This window comes from Mirounga leonina, unplaced genomic scaffold, assembly GCF_011800145.1.
Source record: "Mirounga leonina isolate KUSES-001 unplaced genomic scaffold, KU_Mleo_1.0 Mir_53, whole genome shotgun sequence".
Lineage (NCBI taxonomy): Eukaryota > Metazoa > Chordata > Mammalia > Carnivora > Phocidae > Mirounga > Mirounga leonina.
Window position 1 is genome coordinate 99,634,060 of NW_023270807.1, and position 22,040 is coordinate 99,656,099.

The window sequence follows — 22,040 nt, forward strand, 5'->3', positions numbered from 1 at the left end:
TTACTTATATACAAATTAGGCCAACAAGGTGTTTATCTAGCAGAAGCCTCATACTCACCTATTATTAATATGAAGTATAAATAATTTAAGTTTCTTAAAAATAATTACAGGAGTTAAGCATCATTCCTCATAGTTTTGTTATTTCTGTTGCCCAGATTACAGGCCCAGTTGCAGCACTGTTGAAAGATCTGATTTCAGACTCTCCTTAAAAATGACAAAATAGATGAAAACATCAGGATGTTTATTTTAATGAGTAATTGCCATCTCTGAATCCTTTGTGACTCCATCACTAAATAAGTGACAATAATTACACATTGGCGTTTAAAACAAATACCCCTGCTGTCAACAGTTACAGTCTAGAAAAGTCTTGATTTATTTTAGAAGCTAACATTGTACCTTGTTAGGTACAGTGACTTAGGCATGTACCTGACTTAGGCATATAAAATTGTCACGACAGACAAAAGTATAAAAGACATTAGAAATAAATACCTATTATGTTTCCAATGGCAAATTCCTCTCTCTCTCTCTCTCTCTTTATAATAAGCCCAAGATCTTTGTATCCATAAATAACTGTTCATTTTCCAGTGGCAAAGGTATTTTTAATATGCACACTGCATCCTCCCGTTTTTTTTTTAACTTTTGGAGAAATTAGATGTTATTTACACTATAAAATACCTAAAATTAGTAAAGCTAACACCATCTGAAACTTGAAATGTGTTTTTCTAATTACAAATAAAGTTGAGTAAGAAATTGTTTCCATCGTTCACTGGAAGTTGACAAAAGCTGGGTAAAGACTAAGCTTTCTCAAACTGTGGCTTAAAAAAAAAATGCCTAGAGGAGTGGTTTAAGGGCCCTAGTATTTGAATTAACTAATGTTTATTTTAACAACCACAAGAGGGAGTTGCATGCTTAAATTACCTTTATCTATTAAAATGTAATTTTGACTGAAAGAGGATTTAAAAGGTACTGAATTTTTTTTTCTCCATTATTCGTCCTTCCTTTTTGTGTATTTCAAAGGTAAAGTGGATAGGTAGGTTTAGAAAACAAAGTCAGTGTGTGATCGAGATGTTAAATACATCAGTTATTTTATTTCCTTGGTAGAACTAGCATATTAAAAAAAGCCACCTTTCGTGCTCGCTTCGGCAGCACATATACTAAAAAAAGCCACCTTTCTGCATTGTGAGCAACCTAAAAGTCTTGCCATATTTCAAAATGTATTCAGTTGTGCTAAGTGATAAATACTAAAACTAAACAAGGAGGCTCTAAAATAAGTTTCACGTTTTTGTTTTATCAATATTTCTATTTCTTGGACCAAAAATTAGTATTTTACTCTGTCATTCACTAAAAGTCAAATTGTTGTCATTATTTACATTTAACAGATATTTATCAAGTGCCTACAATTGTCAGGGTTTAATACTAGATACCCTGTGGTACAAAATTGCATTCAGTGTTTACTCTCAAGGAGCTTGAGGTTTAGTTGAGAGATGTACTTAATGAAAAATCTAAAATGCTGAATTTTTCCAAGTGTGAAATGAAATGAACTCATCTAACAAAGTTTCTCCTTTAGTGGGATACTGATTTATAAATACAAAGTAATAAAATATAAGCTCTTGAAATAGTTCAACTTTGTTTCCTTCCTTCACACTTTACTGATGGTATTATTTAATGCCCTTTGAACAGGTAGTATAGAAATTAACTTAAGCTCCTTTACTATTACAATTATCTTGGGAGTGCCTGGGTGGCTCAGTTGGTTAAAGCATCTGACTCTTCAGCCCAGGTCTTCATCTCAGGGTTGTAAGTTAAAGCCCTGCACTGGGTTCCACATCCAATCCAGAAAATCTTGGACTCCAGAATAGTAAAAATTTAATTAATGTGCTTTTGGCTGAATGAAATACTGTTACAAGGCAAATATCACAAATAAAATTAAAGCACAGTCTTTACCGATGCCTTATTATAGTTTACTCGTATATGGTGATATTATCAAGGTATACATACTTATATACATACATTTATATATATTTTATAACATCTGTATATTATAAAATATATTTTATAACATCTATATATTATATATAACAGATATATAAATAATAACTACATAACATTTTATAACAGATATAAAATATATATGTATCTTCTATATATAGACACAATTATTATCTAGGTTTAGGTTTTTCTTTAAATTATCCTTGTTCCACATTCAGTGAACTCCTTCAGTTTAAAGGCTAGTGTCTCCCTTCAGTTCTGGAAATCCCCTCCTGATTCCCAGTTTCTCCATTGTCTCTTTCTAGAACTTCTCTTATTCAGCTATTTGACATCCTAGACCAGCCTTCTATTTCCCATCATTATATCCTCAAATATTCTACCTCTTTATCGTTCTTATTCTGTAATTGAGTATACTTCCTTAATTTTTGTTCCAACCCATGTATGAAATTTTCATTTCAGCAATAATGTTTTTAATTTCTAAGAGCTAGTTCTCTAATTCCTTTCTCAGAGCAGATTGTTTTATGGGTATATGAATATCTCAGATCTCTTAATGAAGCTAATTAGGATTTAAGTTTTTGTCTATCTCCTGAATTATCTGTGCTTAATCTGGTTTTAGTCTTTCTCTTTATCTAGATCTTTTACGTTTCAGGTGTTCCTGAAATGTATGGTGATCCATGGCTATTGGTTCATATGTAAGAATGAAGGACTGAAAGCTAACTCATTAGGTGGAGCCTGGTTCAGAGCAAAAGTGTCTATAAAAACACTGTAATTATGTTTCTTCATTTTGAATCTAATAATGGTTCTTAATGGATACGTACTGTATAATGGTTTATATGGTAAAGGTTAAAATTGGGAGACCACAACTAAAGAAAAAGAGTTCATTGGCTCTAGCTGTATTTTCATAGTGATTCACCTTGACACCCCTCTTTTCTTTGTCATTCATCTTTCTCAGATTTCTATCTAAAAATCTCAAGCCACAAATGAAAGAGAACTAGACACATAAAAATCCAGGCACTTAGAAGAAAGAATTGCTAAGAAATAGAGGGTCATATCTCTTTCCTACTATCTTCAGAGCACTTTTTATTTTATAATTAACAGACATACTTAAGAAATCCTGAATAGTCTGTAAACTACATTTGTCATTTCTAAATAATATAGTCATTATAACTCTGCTCTAAGATTTTGTTTTCACTGGAAAGAAATCTCTCATAAATTCTGAGACCATGGATTCACAATATTTTACTTTAGGGCTTCAGTCTAATTATAGGATATATCTTGCCATTTTCCAAAGGCAGGCCATATCTTTAGCCATTGTAAAAACTCCTCTCTTTGTAAATTCCCAGGGATGTAGTATTTTTCTTATTTCAGAAATATTTTGAAGAATTTACTCTTTAACTTCAAAATATCCCACAACCTTCAGCAGCTCTGGCTCCTTCTTTTCTCTTAAGTCTTTTTTGAATCAGATTTCTGCCTGTTGTTAAAGAATATCTCCTACTAATATTGGTCTTCTGTATAGCTCTCAACTCTGTGGTTTACTTTCCTATTTTGATAGAAACATTAAAAATATCATATTGGGGATTACTGATGGAGCTCTCTGTGACTGGGAGAGTGTTCAGCCCCTGTCCTGGAATGTATGTTCTGAGATGCCTTCACTGGAAAATAAATTTGAATGCTCTTCTATGGTTTTCAAAACTAAGTTGGATCTAGCTTCCCCCCCCCCTTTTTTCATTAAGTAAAGAAGCCTTTTTATCTCATAACATATTTTGCCCTAAAGTCAACTTTTTTTTCTGAAATGAGTATTACTACACTTGCTTTATTTCAATTTTATATTCACCTGGTATGTCACTTTCAAGACTTGTCTAGTGGGGGCACCTGGTCACTCAGTTGGGCGGCTGGCTTTTGATTTCAGCATAGGTCGTGATCTCTGGGTCCTGGGATCAAACTCCCTGTCAGGCTCTGCACTCAGCAGGGAGTCTACTTGAGGATTCTCTCTCTCCCTCTTCCTCTGTCCCCCTCCAAATCGCATACATGTGCTCTCTCTCTCTTTCTAAAATAAATAAATCTTTAAAAAAAAAAAAGAGAGAGAAGAAAAAACACTTGTCTAGTGGCCTTCAAGATTTTCTCTGTATCTTTGGTTTTTAGTAGTTTAACTATGATATGTCTAGTTTGTTTTGTTTTAATACTACTTGAAGATCTCTGGGCTTCTTTGATCTGTGATTTATTGTCTTTCCTTAATTTTATCACATATTTGCCCATTATCTCTTCAAATATTTCTTCTGACTTGTTTTTCACTGAATACATGTATATTAGACTGTTTGATATTTCCTGCATCTCTTGGATGCTTTGTTCTTTTTTTCACTTTTATCTTTGTGGTTTGGGTAATTTCTGTCTTTCAGGTTCACTGAGTCTTCTGTGTCCAGTGTGCTGGTAAGTCTGTTGAAGGAATTCTTTATCTCTGATGCCGTATTTACTTTCTAGCATTTGACTTTTTTTTATAATTTCCATTTCTCAAATTATCTCTTTGTTCCTGCCTGTTGTCCACCTTTTTAACTAGATCCTTTAACGTATTAATCACAGTTATTTTTAAATTCCCTGTCAGGTGGTTCTAGCATCTGGGTCATCTTTTAGTATGGTTCTGTTGATTGCCATATCTCTTGGTGATAAGTTGGATTTTTCTCTTGCTTTTCTGTGTGTCTCATAATTCCTTGTTGAATGCCAATTACTGTGCGTAAAAAAAAAAAAAAAAAAAAAAAAAAACAGAAGAGACTAGGATAAGTAGTATTTACACCCAGAAACAAGAACACATCTCTTTTCTGCGGGTTATTAAAGGGCTGAGTCTGTGTAGTCAGGAGCAGAGCTGGGTTCAGGTTTTGATATTGCCTTCAGTGTACCACAAACTTGGAATGTCCCCAGCAGTTGGCTGCTCTTACTTTGTGTCTCTGAGAGTGGTACCCGAAGCGCAAAATATTTTACTTTAGTCCTTTACTCCTGACCTTTCTGTGCTACGATGGGTCCCCTTTTACTCAAACTTCCTAATATGATCAAGTCTCCACATGATCTGATAGAGGGCCAAATAGTAAATAAACTATGTATGATTTTGCAAGCCATGCAATTTCTGTCACAGCTATTCAGCTCTGCTGTTGTAACACAAAAACAGCCACAGACAATAAGTAAACAAGTGAGCTTGGCTGTACTCCAGTAAAACTGTTTTCACAGAACAGGCAGTGGGCCGTTTTTGTCCAGTGGTCCATAGTTTGCTGACCACTTGTTTAGAGCCTTGTTCTTGCATGCACACACACACACACACATACCCATCTCTCCTACCTCTATAATGTAAGCTCCACAAGGGCAAGGATTTTTGCCTGTTCATTGATTTCACAAGTAGGCTCTCAATATATTAAAAGCATGTGTGAGTGAATTGTTTTAAATGTGTTTCTTATGAACAGCATATAGCTAAATTTTAAAAATCTAATGTGCAAATCTCTTGTATCTAAACAAATACATTTAACTAAATTGCAGTTGTGATTACTGATATATTTGGAATTATTCTTGTCATAATTTTTTTATTTTCTATTTCTTTTTTCTTCCTTTCCTGCCATCTAAGTTTAATCAGATCTTTATTATTTCTCCTTTTGTTTGGTCTTTTAATTTAGAAACTGAATTCTATTTAGCTTTCTCTAGTAGTGATTCCTAAATATTTAACGTGTGTGTGTGTGTGTGTGTATTTTTTTTTTTTAAGTAGTATTTTTTAAGTAGTGAGCTTGAACTCAACAACCCCAAGATCAAGAGTCACATGCCCCACTGACTGAGCCAGCCAGGCACCCCTAACATGTATATTTGGTTTAGCAACATTTGAGAGTATTCTTCCTAAATACTTTTAAGACCTTAGAATGCTTCTCTGATCGGGCGCCTGGGTGGCTCAGTTGGTTAAGCGACTGCCTTCGGCTCAGGTCATGATCCTGGAGTCCCTGGATCGAGTCCCGCATCGGGCTCTCTGCTCGGCAGGGAGTCTGCTTTGCCCTCTGACCCTATCCCCTCTCATGTGTTCTCTCTCATTCTCTCTCTCTCAAATAAATAAATAAAATCTTTAAAAAAAAAAAAGAAAGAAAGAAAGAATGCTTCTCTGATCTTCATATTTCCAGTTTCTTATTATTTTCTGATGTTTTAGTTTTACTTTTTTCTAAGCAATTTATGCCACCCCACCCACTGCCGTGGTCTTTCTCCTTTGTTTTAGAGTTAGAACTTTATTTGGATTTATCCATCTATTCTTTCCTTTTGTATTAATTTCCTTCTTACCAAAAACATCATTAGTAGTTCTTTCAGCAGCAATCTGTGGTTGATAGATTCCCTCAAACTTTATCTAAAAATGTATTTATTCATCCATGCTCTGATAATCTAGTTAGATCAAATTATGCCATGATCTTCTGGATTCTGTTATTTCTTTAGTTTTGGAAAATTTTCAGCAAACATCTCTTTGAATTTCGCCTCTCCTCCTTCGCCTCTGTTGTCTCCTTTTGGAACTTCTTTTTAGATTTATGTGAGATTTTTTTTAACCCCTTTCATGTTTGCTGTCGCTTTATCTCTATGTGTCTGGGTAATGATCTTAGATTTATCTTCCAGGTCACTAACTGTGTCTTTGACTATGTCTAATCTGCTGCTTAATCTGTTTGACTTTTTCGTTTCACTATTTTTCATTTCTAGAGGTTGTTTGTGGTACTTTTCCTTTTTTTTCTTTCCAAATTTTTATTTAAATTCTATTAGTTTAATACATAGTGTAATATTGGCTTCAGGAGTAGAATTTAGTGATTCATCACTTACATACAACACCCAGTGCTCATCACAAATGCCCTCCTTAATGCCCATCACCCACTTAGCCCATCCCCCACCTACCTCCCTCCATCAGCCTTTCTCTGTTTGTTCTCTGTAGTTAAGGGTCTCTTATGGTTTGCTACCCTCTTTCTCTCTCTTTTTTACTACCCTCTTCTCTCTTCATATGTTCATCTGTTTGTTTCCTAAATTCCACATTAAGTGAAATATGGTATTTGTCTTTCTCTGACTGACTTATTTTGCTTAGCATATCCACTCTAGCTCCATCCAAATCATTGCAAAAGGCAAGATTTCATTCTTTTTGATGGCTGAGTAATATTCCACGTGTGTGTGTGTGTGTGTACACACATACATATATATATATACCACAGCTTCTTTATCCATTCAATAGTCGATGGACACTTGGGCTCTTTCCGTAGTTTGGCTATTGTTGATAATGCTGCTTTAAACATCAGGGTGCATGTACCCCCTTCGAATCTGTATTTTTGTATCCTTTGGGTAAATACCTACTAGTGCAATTTGCTGGATTGTAGGGCAGTTCTACCTTTTTGAGGAACTTCCATTCTGTTTTCCAGAGTGACTGCACCAGTTTGCATTCCCAGTAACAGTGTAAGAGGGTTCCCCTTTCTTTGCATCCTCCCCAACATCTGTTGTTTCCTGTGTTAGTTTTAGCCATTCTGACAGGTGTGGGGGTGGTATCTCAATGTGGTTTGATTTGTATTTTCCTGATGATGAGTGATGTTAAGCATCTTTTCATGTGTCTGTTAGCCATCTGGATGTCTTCTTTAGAAAAATGTCTATTCATGTCTTCTGCCCATTTCTTAACTGGATGAATTATTTGTTTTTTGGGTGTTGAGTTTTATAAGTTCATTGTAGTTTTTAGATACTAACCCTTTATCATATACACCATTTGCAAATATCTTTTCCTATTCTGTAAGCTACCTTTTAGTTTAAGTTTGGGGGGCTCTTTCTGGGCCACTGATTCTCATGGTAGATCATTTTCTTTTTTGGTCATACTTTTCTACTGAGAGCTTCTCTTCATTGAGATTTTTTCTGTATGGATCCCATAGTAATAGCTCCCTGGTAGTGGAAGTGGGTTGACAGAGCAGTTTGCATTTGCTTCTGCCAGGCACTCCAAGGAAATCACTAGCCTGGGATAATTGTCATAATAATTTCTCACCCTGAGGTTCTCTCTCTGCCCTCACAATATAAATTTTGATCACTCAGATGTGTTATAAGTTGGATTTCAGTTTCTCGGGAAATCTGTTCTGATCCCTGCTTCATAATATAATATTGAATAGTACCACAAATGTATATCTTGTTTTATAATTTCAGCATAAATATAAACCATCATTTAGTCATTAGAGAATATTGAATTTAGTCATTAGGGAGAAAATCTTGAGTATTAATTTTAAGAAATGCTACTTTTAAATAAAATCACAAATTTCTAAGTAATGCCACTTGAGACACATTGTTGGTAGATGCTTGGAGTTTAGAAATGAAGGGAAGTATATTATTCTTCATCTTCCTTTGCTTTGTCCTTCATTTTTACTGCAGTCCTGCCTCCAGCTTTTCTTCTCTTTGTGTCCCACTCAAAAAATAACAGCCCACATCCTCATCTTTTTTTAGGAGAATGAACAAACCCTAATGTAGAATTCTTAATATTTTGGAAATAGAGGGATAAAACTGCAGTTCAGATAAATAAGCCAAATTGATTAAAGCTTGATAGGAAAGTAACAAAGAAACAGCGAGTTTTCAACCAGGAACATGTTTATCTCCAAAAACACCTCTCTGCAGTCACATAATATATATTAAAATGGGAGAAAGGTTAATTTATGCCCTAGTATTTATTTTTTCCAATAAAGAAGAAAGGAGAATTACAGAGGGAAGCATCTATGGATTATAACAGTGTCAGATTTTGTTGGGAAAAATTATCTACTATTTAAGGTTAGTTTTTAAGTACTTGAGCCTAACAGCCTCTCCCACTCCATACCCTAATTCTGGTTCTAGAATACATTACTAGATTGAATGGCCCAAATATACCTTAATATGCCATAGCCTTTTTCTTATTTTTTAGATTCATCTGACTGTTCAGCATTAACCTAATCTGTTTAATCTACTTGAGTTTTACATTTTAATAACTAGTTTTCATTTTTAAAGGTTGTTAATTGTACTTTTCTAAATCCACCTGTTTTCTCATGGTAAAATCATCCCACGCTGACTTTTTATAGAAGTAGATACAGGTATCTTCACTTCCAGTTCAGTATACTAAAAAAGAGGCCTACATTGTCCAAGGATTAATCACAAGAACATACACTGATTTTTATGGCTTAATAAGGTTTCCCAAGCAGTTTATCATTCATGCTACAAGATTGATTGCATAATTTCTTTCTTTAAAAATCTTAGGAAAATAAGGACACCTGGGTGTCGGTTAAACATCCAACTCTTGATTTCAGCTCAGATCATGATCCTCAGGGTCATGAGATCGAGGTCCATGTCATGCTCTGCGCTGAGCATGGAGCCTGCTTAAGATTCTCTCCCTCTCCCTCTGCCCCTCCCTACACTGTGCTCTCTCTCTCTCTTTCTAAAAAAAAACAAAAACAAATCTTAGGAAAATATTTTCATAAAATATAAGTGATTTCTCTAAGTGGTATCATTTTTACTTTGTGATTTTTCACAATTTGGAGAGCCTGGGTAGCTCAGTTGGTTAAGTGTCCAACTCTTTTTTTTTTTTTTTTTTAAGATTTTATTTATTTATTTGACAGAGAGAGACACAGCGAGAGAGGGAACACAAGCAGGGGGAGTGGGAGAGGGAGAAGCAGGCTTCCGCGGAGCAGAGAGCCCTATGCACGGCTTGATCCCTGGACCTAGGGATCATGACCCAAGCCGAAGGCAGACGCTTAACGACTGAGCCACCCAGGTGCCCCAAGTGTCCAACGCTTGATTTTGGCTAGGGTCATGATCTTGGGGTCTTGCGATTGAGCCCCACATTGGGCTCTGTGCTGAGTGTGGAACCTACTTAATATTCTCTCTCTCCCTCTGCCTCCTCTCCTCCCCCACCCCTGCTCACATGGTTGCATTCTTTCTCTCTTAAAAAAAAAAATTAACAATTTAATGTTAACATTCATGTGGATTGAAATCAGTCTGTTTTATTTGTTGCATACATCAGAATGGATTTAGCTTAACCCACATTCCCTTGTGAAATGTCTATAAAGTGTCCATATTAGAATACCTTATGCAGAGTCCAAACACGTCAGGCTTTTTATCTTTTCAGAGGGTCAGATGTGAATTAAATAATAGTTAGTAGATTAGTTGACTAGACTACTACCTATTACTTCTCTGAAGTAATACTAAAAATACTGTCCTTAGCCATAAAGTGAGTTTATCTGAACACTTTTTAAAAAATATTTTAAACAAGTAGCAACATTTGTCTGCTTGAATAATTAAAATAATTTTCAAGTTAAAAATTTTGAAACTGTAAACATTTATACTCAGAATAGTTTATTTTAAGGTATCTTGACATGCTCTTGTTTGTAGCAGAAATATTTACTTGTTTTGTTTTACCAAGGCTGCTTAAAGGTTAATTGACTAAAGTGGGTGGGTCCTCATGTTTACTAATATGTGTTGCAGCTCTGTTGGTACACCAGAAGGCCAGAATGGAACGACTTCAAAGAGAACTTGAGATTCAAAAGAAAAAGCTGGATAAACTAAAATCTGAGGTCAATGAAATGGAAAATAATCTAACTAGAAGGCGCCTGAAAAGATCAAATTCCATATCCCAAATACCTTCAGTAAGTCTTTCTATAACTCTTGTGACCTCTGTGCTTGAACATGAGAATAGGCAGTCTGTCATAAGTATAAAAGGTTGATCTGGTTTTCTAGAAATGCTCTTAATTCACACTTGTTTCTTTGCCCTTACCCTCCCCTGCCAAACTCCACTCTTTCTTAACTAATGACAAGAGAATTCAACGTAGATCCTTCTCACACGGAATTATTTTTCAGCTCGAAGAAATGCAGCAGTTGAGAAGTTGTAATAGACAACTCCAGATTGACATTGACTGCTTAACCAAAGAAATTGATCTTTTTCAAGCCCGAGGTAAAGTTCAGTGCATTTTCAACTGAAATCATTGTATTAATTTTATCAACTCTTTTCCTGTGGCTGAAAACAAACTTATCAGTTATAATCTTATTGTCTCAGATTTGACTTCGGAGCCAGAAAGTACTAAAAAACTATTGGGTTTTTCTCCCTGCCCCCTCTTCCAGAAGAAACTGTGTATTTGGTTTATGAATAATTTGATAAAATTTGTATTATTCAAACCTGCTTTAGTCTCGTGTTAAGGAAAGACAATGATTAGTATGGCTGTATTGTCAAAAGTATTGCTGTAATATATTAGTAGCATGTATAATATTTAATATTGGTTAAAATATAGGTACTCATGTCTTTTTCCTATTTCCCTTCTTTCCTTTTACCTTTCAAGAATCATGCTTTTAAGATCATAGTTAAAAAGACATCCCCACCCTAATGGCACTATCTTAATTGATAAAATAGAGAAGGGAATAAAAATATGGCCTATACATTTTTAGAACAATGATAGCTTATTAGGAAGCTTGAGCTATTAGTGATAAGCAGTACTTGGTTATTGTAGCAAAAAATCTTGACAATTTAATTCAGTTCCACAGACAACTAAAAGGAAGTTTTATAACTTAAACCTAATTCTGAAGTTAGGGAAATAACAGAAATATATGAAATAGAAAAGACAGGATAAGAGAAGGAAGCCAACAAAAAAGAAGTCCTTAATTACTCTTTTAAGTGTGTGCCGAAAATCCATCAAACTGAAAGATTATAATGTTGTATTTTCTTTTAAAACCTTAATAAATCATGTATCTTGAAACATTCACTGAAGATGCCATAGTTTAAAAGTATTGGTCTAGCAACTACAGTTCTTGAACTTGTTCCTTTTGTCATCTGAACCATTATATTAAATTAGTGCGAGGTTTTTAATACTTATTTGGGGCCAAGGTATTTAGTTGCTTAAGACCATGTTTGATCATTTGAAATTATATTTTAAATTGTTAAATTTTAAGTTATTTTAACTTGTCACATAGAACAGTGGTCTAGTTGTAATTCTGTTACTGTGTTACTAACAGTTTAATTTGACCTCTTCCTCCATTTACCACTTAGACTTCTGTTGTGAGTACTGTATTATACCTACCTCAACTATTTTGACATCTTTATATGTCAAATCTTTATATGTTAAGATTAGAGGTGCAAAATAAATAAAAGCATTTCTTCTATTTATACTGTGATCTTTTTTAGAAAGAAAATATTAGCTTTTTAAAAAATAAAATTAAATATTTTTGAGCTATAAACATTGATATATTTACTTTTTATATATTTCAGGACCACATTTTAATCCCAGCGCTATTCATAACTTTTATGACAATATTGGATTTGTAGGTCCTGTGCCACCAAAACCCAAAGGTTAGTGTACTCATTAAGTGTGAAAACCATTACATTTTAAAAAGCAAGATTTTAGAAAATTCTGTTTTTAGCAACCTTCCACTCTAGAAGTGCTTCAAACTTTGGCATTCGTGGATGAATTCATTAGGAAGATAGTTGCTTATTTTCACTTACATGCTGGGGATGGGGGAGGATGCAAAAGTCTAATGTACTTAGCTCTTTAAAAGTAATATGCATATCCTTAGGATTCATTATATACTCCTAAAATAGCAAGTCTTAGGAAAAAATAATCAGGTGCAAAAATTTGTACTCTTTAAAATTTAGGTAACTGATGAGAACAATACCTTAGGAAAATTTATTTTTCGTGAGCCTTCTGTTTAATTTATGCATAATTCTGTATAATCACAATACTCTGAATTTCAAACGAATGATTTTTGAAAATTATTACCTACTATCATTTTATATCATTGATAATCAGATTTGTATGCACGTGAAACTAAGGTATGTCAAAATATGTGTGTGGATTTTTTTACTTTAGGAATTAAAATAAAGAGAGAAATGAGAACAAGAAAGAATAGGTATGTTACTAACTCTTTGGTTCGTTAAAGACTTTGCACAGTCTTAGTATCCTTTTCTCCTCACTCCCTCATTTTTGTTTAAATATAAAGTGATTAGGACTAACTGTATCTTCATGGGTTTGTTTGTTTATTTGTTTGTTTTTTAATTTAAATGTCCCTAAACATAGTTAGCTGGAATGCAGTGAACTATTATTACAGCAGAGCCAAAGTGAGTTTAGGGCATTTGTCACAGTAAGCAGTGGTTAAAATACTGGATGCCATTTGGATGTTAATTGAGTAAAGGAATAAAGAAAACAATGGCATAGCCTAGCTCCTTAAAATAAGCGAAGTGGGTATTTCCAGACTCTGAATGAGTTGCTTTAATATAACCTTTTCAGTCTCTCAAAAACTAGAATTTTTCTTATAAAAAGATTCCTGTTTTACTTCAGCATAATCCAGTACTTATGTGTTGAGTGTAGGAAGGAGTATATAGGTGGAGGGTAGGTGGAGAATAGATGAAATAAGATTGGTCTTGACAATTTGAAGCAGGATAAGAACATGAGGGTTTATTTTACTATTCTCTCTATATAAATTTGAAATTTTTCATGGAGATAAAAAGTAAGGAAAGGTAGAACAGTAGAACGCACAGATGGAAGCCTTTCCTTAAATTTAGTGTGTCAAGGGAAGGGATCCAAGATGGTGTCATAGGAAGAACCTAAACTCACCTCTTCCCATGGACATACCATATCTACACCTACATATAGAGCAATTCCTCCTGAAGCACTGAGGGCTGATTGAACAGCTTCTGCACAACAAAGGATAGAAGGACCACATAGAGATTGGAAGGAGAGATGGAGACACAGTAACCATGGGACCCCCACCCCCTACACTGTGAACTGCAGAGGGGAGAGAGAGCATTGAGGGACCCATGCACAGATTTGCCCACCCCCCCACAAAAAAGCTGTGATTTAAAGGGCAACTAGTGGGGTGCCGGGGTGGCTCAGTCAGTTAAGCGTCTGCCTTCAGTTCGGTCATGGTCCTGGGGTCCTGGGATTAAGCTCCACACTGGGCTCCCTGCTCAGTGAGGAGTCGTCTTCTCCCTCTCCCTCTGCCCCACCCCTACTCTCTCTCTCAAATAAATAAATAAAAATCTTTTTAAAAAATAAAATAAAGGGCAACTAGAATATAAGTGAAGAAAACCCATATACCAACTCTAGGGCATCTACCAAATGGTGGGAAAACTAGTGGAACTCTCTCTGGGGTCAGAAGTGCAAAGCGCTATGATTACCTTGTCCCACCTCCTTGATAGCATAAAAGGGAGCAGAGTCTAGCCACTCTAGCCAGCCTGCCCTCTCAGCAAGAATTGCACCTCTTCCCCTCCGTCAGCTCCAGCCGTTCTTCCAAAAGAGCGCCCTGCACCTGTGCCCACCTGAGCTCCGGCCAGCCCAGCAAGGTGGCCCACAGTGCAGTGCACACTAGTGCATGCTCAGCCGATACCCACTACAGCTCCAGCCATCCTACCAGGGCATCCCTGCATGGCGTACCCTAGGACTCAGCTCACACTTGTTACAGCTACCACCAGCCAGCCAGAGCTGCCAGGCACATGTAGTCTATACAGGGACATTCCTACCCAGAGCCTCTCCTTCATGACTGGGAGAGGTAGCTCTGTTGCCTAATTCATAGAAACAAATACAGAAAGTCAAACAAAATGAGACAGGGGAATGTGCTCTAAACAAACAAACAAATTCAGAAAAAGAACTAAATGAAACAGAAATAAACAATCTACTTGATAAAGAATTCAAAGTAATGGTCGTAAAGATGCTCGTCAAACTTGAGAGACGAGTGGGTGAGTTCAGTGAGAACTTCAGAGATACAAAATATAAAAAGAATCAGAGCTGAAGAATACAATTAGTGAAATGAAAAATACACTAGAGGGAATCAGCAGCAGATTAGAGGATGCAGAAGAATGGATCAACCATCTAGAGCCAGGGTAATGGAAAGCACCCGAGCTGAACAGCAAAAAGAAAAAGGAATGTTAAAAAATGAGGGTAGGTTAAGGGATCTCTGGGACATTAAGAATAATAACATTCACGTTACAGAGGTCTCAGAAGGAGGAGAGAGAAAGAAAGGGGCAGAAACTTACTTTAAGAGATGATAGTTGAAAACTTTCCTAACCTGGGAAAGGAAACATACATCCAGGTTCAGGAAGCACAGAGAGTCCCAAATAAAATGAGCCCAGATAGGACCACACCAAGATAAAATGTCAAATATTAAAGATAGACAATCTTAAAAAGCAGTAAGAGAACAGGAACTAGTTATATATAAGGAAGAACCCCATGAGACTGTCAGCTGATTTTGGGACAGAAACTGCAGCCAGAAGGGAGTGGCATGATATATTCAAAGTGCAAGAGGAAAAAACCTACAACCAACATACTACTTGGCAAGATTATCATTTAGAATTGGAGAGCTAGAATTTCCCAGACAAACAAAAGTTAGAGTTCATCACCACTAATCCAGCCTCATAAGAAATGTTAAAGGGACAAGAAAAGGCCATAACTAGAAATAAGAAAATAATGAAATGAAAAAATTTCCCAGGTGAGAGCAAACATATGGTAAAGATAGTTGATCAGTTGCTTATAAAGCTTAGTATGAAGGTTAAAAGACAAAAGTAGTAAAATCAGCCATATCAAAAAAAAAAAATTAGTTAAGGGACTCACAAAATAAAAAGACATAAAATATGACATATACATAAAACATAGAGGAGAAAGTAAAAATGTAGTGCTTTTAGAATGTGTTTTTACTGCAGGGATCATCATCTTCTTATGGACTGCTATATACTTAGGGTGTTACATATGAACTTCATGGTAACCACCAACCAAAAACCTATAATAGATACACAAAAAATAAAGAGAAAGAAATCTAAGCATAACATTAAAGAAAGTCATCAGCACAAGAAAGGAACACAGAAGAACTACAGAAACAACCAGAAAACAACAAAATGGCAATAAGTACATACCTATCTACTGATACTTTACTTTAAATGTAAATGGTCTAGGTGCCTGGGTGGCTCAGTCGGTTAAGCGTCTGCCTTCGGCTCAGATATCGGGCTCCCTGCTCAGTGGGGAGTCTGCTTCTCCCTCTCCCTCTCCCTCTGTGTGCTCGCCCTCACTCACTCTCTCAAATAATAAATCTTAAAAAAAAAAAAAAAATTTTTAATGTAAATGGTCTGAATCCTCCCGTCAAAAGAGATAGGGTGACTGGATGGTAAAATAGCAAGGCCCATTTATAGGCTCCCTACGAGAGACTCACTTCAGACCTAAAGATACTGACTGAAAAGAAAGGGATGGAAAAAGACATGCAAATAGAAGCAAACAAACTGGGTAGTACTTATATCAGACAAAGTAGACTTTAAAACAAAGACTAACGAGACAAAAAAAGGGCATTATGTAATGATAAAGAGATCAACAAAAGGATATTACAATTGTAAATATTTATGCACCCAACAAAGGAGGACCTAAATATATGAAGCAAATATTAACAGACATAAAGAGAAAAATTGACAGTAATACAATAATAGTAGGGAACTTTAACAGTACACTTATATCAATGGAGAGATCTTCCACACAGGAAAAAAAAGGAAACAGTGGCTTATGAGCAACCCATTAGAATACATGGACTTAACAGATAAATAGAGAACATTTCATCCAAAAACAGCAGAATACATATTGTCAAGTACACATGGGACATTCTCCAGGATAGATCACATGTTAGGCCACAGAACAAGTCTCAATGAACTTAAGAAGACTGAAATCATGTCAAGCATCTTTCCAACCACAATGCTATAAAACTAGAAGTCATTACAAGGGAACAATTGGGAAAACACACAAATATGTGGAGGCTGAACAACATACTAAACAACCCAATGCATCAGTGAAGAAATCACAGAGGAAAAACCTGGAGACAAATGAAAATGGAAGCACAGGTTCAAATTCTTTTGAATGCAGTAAAAGCAGTACTAAGAGGCAAGTTTATGGGATAGAGGCCTACCTCAAGAAACAAGAAAAATCTCAGATAATCTAACTTTACACCTACAAGAACTAGAAAAAGAACAAATCCCAAAGTTAGTGGAAGAAAGGAAATAATAAAGATCAGAGTAGAAATAAACAAAATAGAGTCTTAAGAAAAATAGAAAAGAGCAATGAAACCAAGATCTAGTTCTTTGAAAACATAAGCAAAATTGATAAACCTTTAACCAGACACATCAGGAAAAAAGAGAGGGCTCAAATAAATAAAATCAGAAATGAAAGAGAAGTAACAACCAACACTACAGAAATACAAAGGATTATGAAAAGTTTTATGCCAGGATTTCAACAACCTAGAAGAAATGGATAAATTCCTAGAAATAAACACTATTCCAGGACTGAATCAGGAAGAAACAGAAAATCTGAACAGACCGATTACTAGTAACAAAATTGAATCCAGAATCAAAAAACTCTTAACAAACCAAAGTCCAGGACCAGATGGCTCCACAGGTGAATTCTGCCAAACATTTAAAGAAGAGTTAGTATCCTTCTCAAACTATTCCAAAAAATAAGAGGAAGGAAAACTTCCAAATTTATTCTGTAGGGCCAGCATTACCCTGATAAACAAAACCAGACAAAGACACTACAAAAAAAAAGAAAATTACAGGCCAGTATCCCAAATGAACATAGATGCAAAAAATCTTCAACAAAATATTAGCAAATGCAATTCAACAATACACTCATTCGCCACAATCAAGTGGGATTTATTCCAGGGATGCAAGGATGGCTTAATATCTACAAATCAATCAGCATGATACACCACATTAACAATGTGATGCAGAAAAAGCATTTGACAAAACTCAACATCTCTTCATGATAAAAACTCAACAAAGTGGGTTTGTAGGGAACATACCTCAACAAAATAAAGGCCATATATGACAGACCGGTAGCTAACATTATAATCATTGGTGAAAAACTGAAAGCTTTTCCTCTAAGATCAGGAGCAAGACAAGGATGCCCACTTTTGCCATTTTTATTCAACATTTATTCAACTGGTAGTTCCTAGCTGCAACAATCAGACAAGAAAAAGGAAAGTATCCAAATTGATAAAGAGTAAAACTGTCACTATTTGCAGATGACATGATACTATATATAGAAAACCCTGAAGACTCCACCAAAAAAACTATTAGAACTAATAAATGAATTCAGTGAAGTTGAATTTTATTATATATACAAAATTAATATGCAGTAGTCTGTTGCATTTCTATACACTAACAACAGTGTAGCAGAAGAGAAATTAAGAGAACAATCCCATTCATAGTTGTATCAAAGAAAACTAAAATACCTGTGAATAAATTTAACCAAGGAGGAAAAAATACCTGTACTCTGAAAACTATAAGACATTGATGAAAGAAATTGAAGACAACATAAACAAATGGAAAGATACACCATGCTCATGAATTGGAAGAATTGATACTGTTAAATGTCTGTACTACCAAAGCAATCTACATTGAGATTCAATGTAGTCCCTACCAAAATACCAATGGTATTTTTCACAGAACTAGAATAAGCCTAAAATTTGCATGGAACCCAAAAGACCCCAAATAGCCAAAGCAACCTTGAGAAAGGACAAAGCTGGAAGTATCACAATCCCAGATTTCAAGATATGGTACTGGCACAAAAATAGACACAGACCAATGAAACAATAGAGTGCCCATCAATTAATTTACAACAAAGGCAAGAATATACAATGGAGAAAAAAAAAAGTCTCTTCAATAAATTGAGAATATTAGACTGCTACAGGCAAAAGAATGAAACTGGACCATTTATATCATACACAAAAATAAGCTCAAAATGGATTAAAGACCTATATGTAAGACCTGAAACCATAAAACTCTTAAAACACAGGCAGTCATCTCTTGGACATTGGCCTTAGGGACATTTTTCTAGATATGTCTCCTCAGGCAAGGAAAACAAAAGCAATTATCAAACTAAAAAGCTTTTGCACAGCAAGGAAATCATCAACAAAACAAACAGGCAACTACTGAATGGGAGAAGATAATTCACAAACGATATATCTGATAAGAGATTAATATTTTAAATATATAAAGAACTCATACAACTCAACACCAAAAAAACCCCCAAATAATCCAATTTTTAAATGGGCAGAGGACCTGAATAGACATTTTTCCAGCGAAGACATGCAGATGGCGACATGAAAAGATGCTCAGTATCACTCATCATGAGGGAAATGTCAATCTCAAAACTACAATGAGATATCACCTCACACCAGTCAGAGTGGCTAGTATCAAAAAGACAAATAAAAATTTTAAACTTAATTTAAAAAAGACAAGGAATAACAAGTATTGATGAGGATATGGAGAAAAAGGGGATCCTTGTGTACTGTTTGTGGGAATTTAAATTTGTGTAGCTGCTATGGAAAACAGTATGGAAGTTCCTCAAAAATTAGAAATCCCACACAGTCCAGTAATTCCACTGCTGGGTATTTACCCAAAGAAAATGAAAACACTAGCTTGAAAAGATACATGCATGCCTGTGTTTATTGCAGCATTATTTACAATAACCAAAACACGGAAGCAACCTAAGTGTCCATTGATAAATGAATGAATAAAGAAGATGTGGGGTGTGTGCGCATGCAATGGAATATTATTCGGCCATAATGAAGGATGAAATCTTGCCATTCTTAACAGCATGGATGAACCTAGACAGTATTATGCTAAGTGAAATAAGAGAGATAATATACCATATGATTTCACTTACATGTGGAATCCAAAAAACACAAACACAACAAAACAGATGGAAACTAATAAACGCAGAGAACAAACTAATGGTCACTGGGGTGGGAAGAGATGAGCAAAATAGGTGAAGGGGAGTAAGCAGTACAGACTTCCAGTTATAAAATAGGTAAGTCACAGGGATGAAAGGTACAGCGTAGGGCATATAGTCAATATTATAATAACTCTGTACGGTGACAGATAGTAACTACATCGTGGTGAGCATTGTATAATGTCTAAAATTGTTGAATCACTCTGCAGTACACCTGAAACTAATATAACATTGTATGTCAACTATACTACAATTTAAAAAGTTTATAATATGTCAAATATGAAATATGGCAATTATTACCCAAAAAAAGGGAAAAAAGAAAAAATCTATTAAAAGTTTTCTCACAAAAGATAGAAGCTTTTGTGTGCTTCTATCTATTTATGCTATTTTGGAGAAATAGAGAATCAAACATTTTTGCCTTCAGCTAAAATAGAGAATTATTAGTTTCATTTATAGAGATTTATTTAGTTAGAAAAAATTTTGCACTTCTGCTTTACACTGCAGTGTTTTGTTTTGTTTTGTTTTTAACAGCTAAAATTAGTGTGGAAATCACAAGCCATCCTTTGCAGTCTAACTTCCTCTTTAAATTCTGGTTTCCAAATACTTCTAATAAAAAGATTTGTAAGTTTAAGTACCAAATGCAATTGTGCAGATATAAGAAAACCATTGGAGATTTTTCATTAAAAAAAAAAAAAAATGTAGGTCCCCTATTGATTACTTTAGATACTACTTAAATAACGAAGAAGGTGCTAGTATTTAATAATAGATTAAAGTGTTAATACAAATAGTCCACTTTCCTAAAAACGTTTGTAGTTAAAAAGGATAGACGAAGTTTTTTAAATGTGTCAGGTGGGAATGTTTTCTAACACCTAAGTGAGACCAAAATTCTATTAAGTAGGGTGGATCCCCAGATTAAAACAATCATTCGATAAAATGTTTCCCAGGTATGAAGTGTAAAATCATTTTCTATGGTAAAAAGTCAAAATTTTAACTTTTTTTTTTTTTAAAGATTTTGTTTATTTGACAGAGAGACACAGCGAGAGAGGGAACACAAGCAGGGGGAGCGGGAGAGGGAGAAGCAGGCTTCCCGCCGAGCAGGGTGCCTGATGCGGGGCTCGATCCCAGGACGCTGGGACCACGACCCGAGCCAAAGGCAGACGCTTAACGACTGAGCCACCCAGGCGCCCCTTTAAGTATTTATTTTAATGTGGTTTAAGAAATATTACCTAAGTATTGTCAGATCCTTGATTTTTCAAATATTTTAACTTACATAAGCCTTAGATATTTTTAAATTACTCAATATAAAGAAAATTTATTACTCAATTATATTACCCAATTAAAGAAAGTATTTGTTCTATAAATAGCATTCTCAAGTTGCTCTTGAATGTGGCAAAAAGTGTCACGATGCCTAAAAATTATGACCAATGTCTAAAGTTGATAGTTTTGCAATAAAGTGTTCCTTAAGACTAATCAGTAAATAAGATGGGGCGCCTGGGTGGCTCAGATGGTTAAGCGTCTGCCTTCGGCTCAGGTCATGATCCCAGGGTCCTGGGATCGAGTCCCGCATCAGGCTTCCTGCTAGGCGGGGAGCCTGCTTCTCCCTCTGCCTCTGCCTTTCTCTCTCTCTCTCTCTCTCTGACTCTCATGAATAAATAAATAAAATATTAAAAAAAAAAAAAGACTAATCAGTAAATAAGATGCTGCTAAAGGGGGTCAGGACCGACTGGGTGGCTCTGTCGGTTAAGCGTCTGCCTTCGGTTCAGGTCGTTGATCTCCGGGTCCTGGGATCAGGTCCTGGGATCGAGCACCAAGAGCCCCAAGTTGGGCTTCCTGCTCAACGGGGAGTCTCCTTCTCTGTCTCCCACCCCCCCAGTTGTGTGCACATGCACACATGCTCTTTCTCTCAAATAAAATCTTTAAAATATATATTTTAAAAAATAAAGAGGGCAGAATACCAAACATCACTTAATTATTTTAGATTTGTTATAAAAGCTTGATTTCCTCTATTTTGCCTACTAGATACAGTAAGTTTATCTTTTAAATTATCAGAAAAGATACCATTTAGTTACCAACTCAGTAGAGTAGGTGGAATTTGCAAATTTTAGTATACAGTGTTTTAACATCGTTTGAATCTTTATATTGTAAACCTTGACAAGAGAGCTCCAACAATGCATGCTCCTTTTACCTTAAGCCTCCCCAAACTAATTTGTAGGAATATTATCCTAAATTTCTAATGGGATCCCCCCTCAAAAAAAAGTAGTTCCATAAATGTAATTTCATCTTAGACACAGCCTTGAAGGAATGTAATTATTCCTTATATTTAACATACATTAATCCTTT

At 35.3% G+C, this 22,040-nt stretch overlaps 1 protein-coding gene across 5 annotated transcripts in view; it reads left to right on the top strand.

Annotated features, from left to right (window-relative positions):
• TAB2 (TGF-beta activated kinase 1 (MAP3K7) binding protein 2) overlaps window positions 1–22,040 on the top strand; it is a 93,766-nt gene that overhangs the window by 67,929 nt on the left and 3,797 nt on the right. For all 5 annotated transcript variants that reach the window (XM_034990980.1, XM_034990981.1, XM_034990977.1 and 2 more), the window contains 3 exons: window positions 10,444–10,604; window positions 10,816–10,909; window positions 12,215–12,295. In XM_034990980.1, coding sequence (XP_034846871.1) covers window positions 10,444–10,604; window positions 10,816–10,909; window positions 12,215–12,295 — 336 coding nt within the window. The remainder of the gene's footprint in view (window positions 1–10,443; window positions 10,605–10,815; window positions 10,910–12,214; window positions 12,296–22,040) is intronic.